The 9411-nt window shown below is 64.1% G+C and overlaps 1 protein-coding gene across 1 annotated transcript; it reads right to left on the reverse strand.

Moving 5' to 3' along the window:
- Positions 1–271: 271 nt before the first annotated feature.
- Positions 272–4091, reverse strand: HMX1 (H6 family homeobox 1). Its single transcript, XM_040237639.1, has 2 exons — positions 3698–4091; positions 272–918 (listed from the first exon to the last, which is right to left on the reverse strand). Exons 1-2 carry the CDS (start codon positions 4089–4091, stop codon positions 272–274), a joined length of 1041 nt encoding a protein of 346 aa, XP_040093573.1.
- Between the last annotated feature and the right edge of the window lie 5320 nt (positions 4092–9411).

Genomic DNA, 9411 nt, shown 5'->3' on the forward strand with positions numbered 1-9411 from the left:
CTGCGACGCTGTGCTCCCAGCGGGGACCCAGCCTGGCGACTGTCTGCGGAGCCACAATCACCGGGGCTCGGTTACATTCTGGCCGATAGTAGGGCACGGCCCCCGAGGCGGCAGCCTGCGCTCTGGAGGCGCAGTGGGTCCACCGGAGCGCCCCCTAACCCCCGATCGACGGAAGGCCCCCAGGCTCCACCGCTGCCACCACGCCCTCGGAGGGCGCCTCCACACAAGTCCCGATTGGCCTCGGGGCGTGGGCCCAGCAGGTCGGGGATGCTCACACCAGGCCGGGCATCTGCGCCCGCAGGAAAGGCGCGGAGGCGGCAGCCGGGAAGGCAGCCAGCGGGTAGGCGAGGGCCCCGGAGAAGCCGAGCAGCGGCGGGGGCGGCGCGGGCGCGGTGGGGGCCAGCGGGAAGGGTAGCGCGGCGGCGGCGGCGGCCCCCGCGGCGGGGCTTTCGTGGTACAGCACCGGCACGCGGACCAGGCGCTGCGCGCCCGGCGGGGACAGGCTGGCTGCCTCCAGCTCGGCCGCCAGCTGCCGCTTCCACTTGTTGCGACGGTTCTGGAACCAGATCTTGACCTGCGTCTCGGTGAGCTGCAGGGACGCGGCCAGGCCTGCGCGCTCGGCGCTGCTCAGGTAGCGCTTCAGGTCGAAGGTGGACTCGAGCTGGAAGACCTGGCTGCGCGAGAAGACGGTGCGAGTCTTCTTCTTGCGGCCGCCGCCCCCGCCGCGGGCCTCCCCGGCCGCCGCCGCCGCCACGGGGGCCTCGGCCAGTTCCGCCGCCTCCTCCGCGCCGGCCGCCGGTCCCCGCGCCGCCAGCTCCGCCGCCTCTCGCTGCACCGCTCGCGGCCCGGTGCCCCTCGGCCAGGCGCCCTCTGCGCGGCCCATCTCCTCGCCCGTCTCCGGTGAGTCCCGGTCGCTGGCTGCAGGGGGGAAAGAGGGGGAACATGGGTTGATTCTGGAGGCCGATCCCCTCCGCGAACCTGTCGCTGAAGCCAGCTGCTCCCCGCACCCCGTGAGGTCTGCCACGACCACAGCAAGGAAACAGTCCCCAAACAGCTCCGCCGATGGCGGCGGGTCGTCCTCCACCACGCTCGGTAGATCTCACCCCCACGCTGGACCGAGAGAGGCCGGGCATCCAGAGGTGAACTTGAAGACCTGAGCTAAGCTCCAAACCAACACGCTGGGAACACGCTCCGGGCGCATCCACAGAAGGAAGAAAAAAGGGAAGAAAAGGAACACCAAAGCACAAACAGAAATGCAAGAAAAAGACGCTCCCATAACCACTGGCTTCGAATCGAAACAACACTCAACAGCCCCAGGGGCTCGCCTCACAGAGGAAAAAAAGGTCCTTCTGAGAAATATACACCCGGAAAACCAGCACAGAGACCACCTCACCCCCGGCACTCAGGCCTCCGCCAAGACCCCCAGACCCAGAAACAAAGACTTGCCACGATCCCTCCCCACTCACTCCTAGAAGACGCAGAATTCCCGCTTGCACAGAAACATTCCCATCGATGGAGAATAAGCGAATGCAGACGACCTAGCCAACAAAACGCCTCCCTGGAAACACGGGTGGCCTGTTCACCTCCGTTTCCTGTGCCCCTAATCCAGATATCCACAGAGGCGTGCCCTCTCTGCCCGCAGTCAGCTCAGAGGGCTCGAGACAAGTGCAGCTCTGGCTGTGTAGAAACACTCAGCTCCCACACACCACCCCAAGCCCATGAGGCCCTGATTGAATCTGAGGGTGTGGGGTGCAGAAGCCCACAATGCCCCACACCCCAGCTCACGCTGCAAGAACCAAGCTCCACCCTGTCTCCCAGAGGTGAGTGGATGCCTTGCCCTCCACCCCCAGGGCTAGCAAAGGATGATGGCTTCAGGTGAGAGAGCCTGCCCAGGACTCAGATGCTGATCCAGACTCCAAGCTTAGCTTGAAAGGGGGCAGCCGCCTGACTTCCGGGCTTGCGAGGCCAACTCAGGCCAGCGTCCCTTCTGCCTCGGGCTGAGCCTTCTGTGTGCACACAGGCCCCAGGTTGGCATTACCGCAGTCAAGTCGAGTCTGGCCAGGCTGGCCCACCGAAAGCAGCGGTGTGCCCACAGTGTGAGCGCCCAACAGACACTGGTGAGCTGGTGTGAACAGCTTGGTGCATACACCCCATGCCCAGCAGCTGCGCAGGGGTGCTGTGTCCCTGGTGCCAGTGGTGTGAGCCCTCACTGTGTCCAAAGAGGGGTCAGGTTCCAGGCTGGCATGTGCACCCCCGATATGGGGGGGTCCCCAGATTCAGAGGCCCTTGTATTGCCACAGGAAGCCAAGCCGGGCCTGCCAGCTCTGGTTCAAAACAGGGACCCCCAACCCGCATTATATGAACTAGGAAGGATCACGTCTCTGAGGGCTGCTGGTGAGGCTGGGGCTGGGGCAAAATTCTAGGGGCAGGAGGGGAACACATTTCACCCTGTGAGACCCTTTCAGAAACACCCCCGGAAGGGCACCACATTTGATCACTCAGTTTCAGGGCAAGTAACCAAACAGGCCTGCTCAAGCTTTCTGGAAGCAAAATGAAGAGGGTAGGGGGTCCCGGACCTTCTGGGCATAGGTTCTGAGAGGTGGTCCCTTTGCAAAGGGCTCACTCCTACACCAGGGAGGGGGTTATCTAAGAGGTGACAGGGGTCTGACCACCTACCCCCACCCACAGCACTCTTTTTGTGCTAACTTTTGCTAGGAGCTGAAAGCACTTCAGAGCAGGAGCCTGAGTCCTCCGCTGGGGTGCAGGGGGCGGGGGCTGGCAAAGCCCAGGGCTGAGGTTAGCCTAGCTTCCTAGTCCTGCTCCTGGGGGGGGGGGGCTTCTTCCAAAGGGCAGGGCCCCGAGGGAGGCAGCCACCGTGGGGAGAGGGAGAGCAGAACGCACCTCCAGAATGCCCGGGCAAGAGGGGTGAGTGGGTTCTGGGGCTGAAAACCGCCACCCCCAGCCTCGGAGCTCTCAGCAGGGAACAAAGGCAAGGGAGGGGGAGGGGCAGAGAAGGGAGAGGGGGTCTTCGGAACACAGCCTCCTTGCCTGGCACAGCCGCGGGCCCACAGGGAGGTCTAGGCCTCTGCCCCAGGCCCGGTCTGCGGCTGGCAGAGGAGGCTTTGCAGCCACAGCTTCTGTGGAAGACCACCACCCCCAGCCCGCGCTGCAGAGCAGCCCCCCCCCCCACGCCATGCCCCCTTCATCCTGCTGAGTTTGACTCTGCGGGGTCTCCCTCCCTTTATCTTTGCTCTGTCTCCCGGGCACGCACAGCTTTCTTGTCGGCCTTCTCTCTCCCCACTCGCCTTCTTTCTCTCTTTCTCCCGCTCTTCCCTCTTCGCTCCGGCCTCTCCTCACCGTGTCCCCTCGCGTGTCCTCTTGTTCTCGGTTCTATTTCTCCCTCCCTTTCTTTCCTCTTCTTAGCTGTTGTCCCCTGTCCCCAGATTGCTCTCCCAAGGCTATGGGCGAAACCCAGACCCTGCCAAAGCTTCTCCCTGCGTGGGGGACCCTGCCCTGGAGAATGGGCCTCCAAACCTGCTCAGCTAGGGGCCCTCCCCACACAACCGCAGAGCCCACCACAGACACAGGAGGAGGGCGGCCCAGAAAGGCCGCCAACGAACCCGAAGTCCCGGAGCAAATGCGATGGGAAGAAGCCGGGCCCCACCACCCGGGCCACCCCTCCCCACGCCCCACTCACTGTCAGGGCTGAGGCCGCCTCCGTAGCCTCCGTGCGACCGCGAGTACCAGCGCGCGGCGCCGCTGCAGCCCAGCGCGTACGGCGGCCCGGGACCCGGGGGCGGCCGGGGACCGAGGCCCAGCGCGCCCGGCCCAAGCAGCGCGCGGGCCCGCGCCTCCCCGCTCGGCCCGGAGCCCGCGCGCAGCTGTCTCCGCCGCTGCAGCCGCCGCCGCCTCGCCCGCTCCGCGTCCTCGTCCTCAGGGTCGTCGTCGTCGTCCTCCTCCTCCTCGCGGCCGCCGCCGCCCTGGGCCCCGCTCCCGGCGCCCTTGGCCTCGGCCGCCAGCAGGTTCTCGATGAGGAAGGAGGAGGCGCGGGCCGGCGTGGCGCGCCCGGGCTCCGTCAGCTCGTCCGGCATCGCGGCCGCGGGTCCGTCGAACTCTGCCGGGCTCCTCGGGGTTCTGGGCGCCCGGGGCGCGGCCGGTCCCGGTCCCCGGTGGGGACCGTGGCGCGCGACTTTCTGGCGCACGCGCGGCCCGACCTTAGAGCCGCTGCCCGGAGCGCTGGCGTCGGGCCCCGCGGGGCAGGCAGCGGCCTCCTTGCCAGACTGCGATCGGCCGGGAGCGGGTGCGTGCCGACAGCCGGCCGGGCAGCCGCCTCGCTCGCCTTTCCCGTCGCCGCGCTGGTCGCCGCCCGGGCCGGCCCCGCTGGGGGCGGGGAGGGCAGGGGAGGGGCCAGCAGGGGCGGGGCGGCGCGGGCCCGGCGGCCGCCGGCCCAGCTCGAGGACGCCGCGCGAGCCCCGCGCGCCGCCACTGGCCGGAGACGCCTCCCGGACCTGGGCGCGCAGGCACTCTTGCGGCCGAGGGCAGGCGGCCTGGGGCCCAGGCGTGGGGTCGCGGCCAGTCCGGCCCCGCGTGATGCATTCCCCGGGCCCGAGCCACCCGCGCCGGGGGGAAGGGGGCGGGGGGAACGGGGCGGGGCCTCGGCCGGGGAACCACCCATTGGCTGCGGAGCCCCGATGAGGAACAGACTGGCCAATCACTGTCCGGTAAGGACCGTAATTACCTCGTCGCGGGGAGAGTGTTGGACCAAGCGTGAGGAACAGTGTGTGCGCGCGCGTGCGCGCGAGCATGTGGTATGTGTATGTGTGCACGTGTGTGTGTGTGTGTGTGTGTGTGCTTGTATGTATATTTGTGCGTGTGTATACCGGGGCAGGAAGACCCGAGGGCTTCCAAGAAACCGCAAGAGAATGGGCTGGTCATTGTTTTTTTTTAAAGATCCCGGGTGTCAAAGCTGCACAATTGAGGCATATTTTAATATTTACACTTAATGAAATATGCTTTTAATGCCAAAAGTAGGACAGAACTCTGCAGTTCTCAGATTCAGTCTCAAAATGTAAGAAAATGCTCCCCCGCCCCAATCCCATTCCGCAGGGCCACGCGTCCTTGGTCACACCCGACGTCACGTTGAGTTGCAAGCGGGTCTCCAGCTCCTCCGGAGGCCCCAGCCTTGGTAGGGAAGCAAGAGCCACCACCTCTGGCTGCAGAGGTCTTGGGGGCAGGCCCGACTGTCTGCAGCGGGGAGTCCCCTCTCACTTTTGCCACGGGGAGTGCGGCGACAACAGTGCCTCGCGGCCCACGCCGTCGCCCTCGGCGCTGTGGCCGCTCGGGAGTAAGCCTTCTGACGGACTCACCGGGTCGCAGCGTGGACGCTCGCGGGCGCAGCCGGCTTCACCGGACGCGGGTTATCGCGGAGAGACACAGCCGCCTTCCAGGGCCAGCCCGGGGCAGCGTCCAACCGAGAGCCGCCCGCCGCCTGGATTTAGTTTTCAGAACAACCACGGTGGAGGGAGCATCAACCCCATTTTCCAGAGGGGAAAACAGAGGCGAGGAGACACTGTCCCAGATGGTAAGTGATTCTGGCCGGCCTGGGATTCCGACACTCAGGGCCTAAGACCCTTCTGGCACCAACACTCCCGTAGTCGAACCAGAGCGAAGAGCAGCGGGTCGGGAGGCCGGGCGGGGCCGAGGCCTAGCAGAGGGAGGCAGTCGGCCCGGGAAACAAAACAGCGGGTGCCGGGAAGGGCCTCTGGTGCGCCTGGAGACCTCGCGTCTTTTATGCAAACTCCAGGGCCCTCTCCTCTGATCCTCACACCCTCCGCAGGAGGGGCTGAGATGACCAGCCACAGGTACTTGCTGCATTGTTTACCTCCATCGCCTGGGTGGGGACCCTGAGCCAAAGCAGCGAGCCTGGGTCTTAGGGAAGAGCTGTGGTCCCCCACGCCCTGCTCCCTGGGGCGCCCGTGGTCAGGGAGACGCCAGGGTAGAGGTGCCCAGCCAGGGGAGGGTGGCCAAGGGGAGAAACGACGGCCCGTCTGTTTGAGAGAGACCCACTATTCTCCTTCTAATCCCACCATCGAATGTGACGGGCTTCTGAGAGATGGAGAAACAGGTCAGAGAGAGACTTTGAGGAAACACGGGCGAGGAAGATGCCTTCCAGGTGACCATCTGCTGTACGTGGGTCTCCCTGGGCCTGGCCCTCAGTGGCTCCGGAGCACACAGATTTTAAAACCAAGAGCCTGTTGTCGCCTCCGTTGTTTCCGAGCACCTTCAGAATGGCAGGGGCGGGGTGGTGGGGGGCGTTCCTCAGAGTCTGGATTTCAATTCTTTTATGCCAGGGCTGCGTGGCCCTGGGCAGTGTGCCTCGCCTCTCTGACCCTCAGTTTCCTCCCCCTGTAAACCTCCGGTGATAAGCACCCCTACCTGTGCCAGGCTGTGGGGAGCAGGGCGGGGCCCGGGCCACATATTGGGTGGGGGGGCTGCCTGATGCCTTTCCACTGCCTCTGGGGAGCACTCGCGCGGGGGAGGGGTGAGGAGAAGCGGGTGGAAGAGAGCCGGCCTTTCTCCCAAGCACTGGTCTTCTGGGCTTGAAGCACACGTCCCCTCCGCGGGCCTGGGCGCTGGGTCCTGGCACTGCGGATGCTCCTCCTGGCGGCAGAGCAAGGGTCTCGCGGGGTCTCAGCGGCGAGTGGAGTCGCCGGGTCGGATAGAGAGGCGTGAAACAGCCGCTCCCGGCGCTCACCCAGGCCGCAGCCTCTGTGCTCCGTGCGGTCCCGGAGCCTGATCCTGCTCCACTTGAAGGGGAGATGAGCCCGAGCTCGGCGGCGGGGACTGTGGGCAGAGGCTTGGCGCACAGGGGCAGACCCGGCTGGCGGCTGGGGCTCCCTGGCAGGCAGCTGATCACACTCAACCCAGGAGGGTTGTCTCGCAGTCGGGTTCTCTCTGGAGACGGACTCGGAAGTCTCAGAGCCCTGAGCAGGTTTCGGCGCTCCCAGGACCAGAGCCCGAGTTCCTGGTCACCTTCAGGCTGCGCGGAGGGCACGTGAGTGGAGCCTCCTCCCGGTCCGCAGGTTGTCACCTCTCTCTCTGAGTCGTGTCTCTGAGGCACCCCGCACCCCCAAGCCACGGCCACCCTTCCTTACAGCCCGGTCCTCTCTTGTCTTTCCTCATCCTCCGTCCACCACCAGGTCCCCGCTCTGCGGCGGGACCACCGGAAAACCCTCAGCCACCCAGCCTAAGGGGCGCTCTTCTCAACTGGGCAGAGAACCTTGTCACCTCCCAGCTCAGCCCTAGTGTCCAAAGGTGCCGCCTGAACCAGGGGGAGTGAGTTGGTGGGGATAATCCCAAGAACATAGATCAGAAGTCAGAAACTGCAGCAGCCACTGCCCGTCATGTATTTTTTAATAAATGTTTCCTTTCGGAGTACTCTTAGAGAATGCCCACCTTACAATTCAGATTTCGTCTTGTTTTTGCTTCCTTTCATCCCTCATCCAAATTCCATTTGTCCCTGCCTCACTCCACGCCACCCCACACCCCTGCTGTTGGGTGTGAATCTACAGAAGCGGTATCTACTGTATACCCCTCCCTCTCCCAATTTAATCCCCTTAAACTAGGAATTTGATACTGATAAATGTAGCAATGATTTTCTAACCACCGCGTCCTAACCCAGCAGAGATGCCTTTGTTCCAGTCACCACAGACCAATACGCATCTCCCCTCAACTCAGGGTGTAAAACAACTGTTTACCAGCATGCTCATGGTGTATATGGATTGGGGCAGGTTGTCTTCACTGCACTGCGTCTGGGCCCCAGCTTAGGGGGAGGAGGATTTTCCTGAAGGCTCTGTGGCTCCTTTATCTGGGAGCAGACGCTGGTGTCAGAGAAGAGACCACTCTGCCTGGGCTTCCTCACCACACGGGTTCTGAGTACACGTGGGTGTGGCCGGCGGTGTGTAGAACGGGGTGTGTGTGGGAGGGGCATGGAATCCCACGGGAATTCAGAGCCTCACTCTGCTCTCACATCACAGCTCCCATGGGGTGCAAGGGGAGGGGCTTGGGCCCCATCTCTGAGCCAGAGATGGTCAGATCATCTGTCAGACCATCCGATGGAGCAATCCAGGAAGAGACGTGCCCCCACTATAGTGGGCCCCCTATTAGGGGACTTTGGGGTTGCTGCCAGCTCTCCACTTCTGCGGATCATGTCAGGATGAACAGGCCTATGGGCTGGAGGGTCGTCTGGGGGTGCGTGTCCGCCCTGAGCAGGACTCCTGGGGCGGGGGTGGGGGGGCGGGTCTACCCAGCCTCTGGATCATGAGCACTTCAGAAAGACTCTCCCGACTAGCTGTCAGTTTCCCTTTCCTCACCTCTCGTGGGCACCTGGTCTTTCTGGACCTTCGTCTGGCTGGCTGGCTCAGTGATGAGTACAAGAAGGAAACCAGGGTGTTTTGGGTCATGATTCTCTGGCTGTGAATAGGGTGAGGCTGCTTCCCTCTAGAGATGAAAGGGAGGTGAGGGCGGTCCTGTGCGGGCCCCTGGTGGGGGGGAGGGGAGGGCTGGAGAACAGGGATGCAGTTTGTGCTGCAAACCTGAAGGATAGGGCTCATCGTTTGCAAAGTGATGGGAAACCACTGAAGGCTGCTGGCTGGGGAAGGGCCAGGACTAGAGCTGGGCTTCAGGACCAGTACCTGAATGCACTAGGTCGCGCAGGGTGCAGGGAGGCAGTAAGGTCGAAGAGGGGTCTTGTCACTGTCCCAGCGGCAAGCAGCGAAGCCTCAGGACAGCATGGAAAGGGGCCACGTTCGTCTCAGGTGTCCACCTGGTGGCCCACAGGCCTGGACAGGGGTGGGCAGGGTGGCAGAGCCTCGGGATGTGCTTATGGGCTTGTCCAAGGGTCCACTCCCCACATCCCAGCCACAGACAGTGGCCGTGCAGCTGTGCAGGTGCGCAGCACGCAGGCTCCAGGCTCCATTCCCAGTCCAGTTGCTGAGTCCCACTGTGGTCATGAGCAAGTCGCCCTACCGCCTTCTGGGGACCTCAGCGTCCTCAGCAGTGCAGTGGGAATAACAGTCCTGGCCTGCGCAGGGGCTGGCCTGGGGCTGAGTAGAGGCAGCAGGGCGGTTGAGCGAGCATGAGAAAACGCTTGCTTTGAAAAAGACCAAATGTTTGGCTGCCTTTTGAGGTCGACCCACCTCCCGAGTGAGTCTCCCTTTAAACACTGAAAAGGGGAGGAAGGTGCTCACAAAGTGCTAAGTGGATGCTTCCCAGAGTTTCCAGTCCCCGGGAGGTTGGGGGGCAGGGTTGGGGGAAGCAGGGATGGAGAAGAAGGGGGAAGTAGGGGAGTGTGGAGGGGAGGGGGCGGAGGGGAGGGGGAGGGATAGGGGAGGGGCCGGAGGGGTGGGGAGG

This window comes from Oryx dammah, unplaced genomic scaffold (genome assembly GCF_014754425.2).
Source record: "Oryx dammah isolate SB20612 unplaced genomic scaffold, SCBI_Odam_1.1 HiC_scaffold_3, whole genome shotgun sequence".
In the NCBI taxonomy this organism is placed as follows: domain Eukaryota; kingdom Metazoa; phylum Chordata; class Mammalia; order Artiodactyla; family Bovidae; genus Oryx; species Oryx dammah.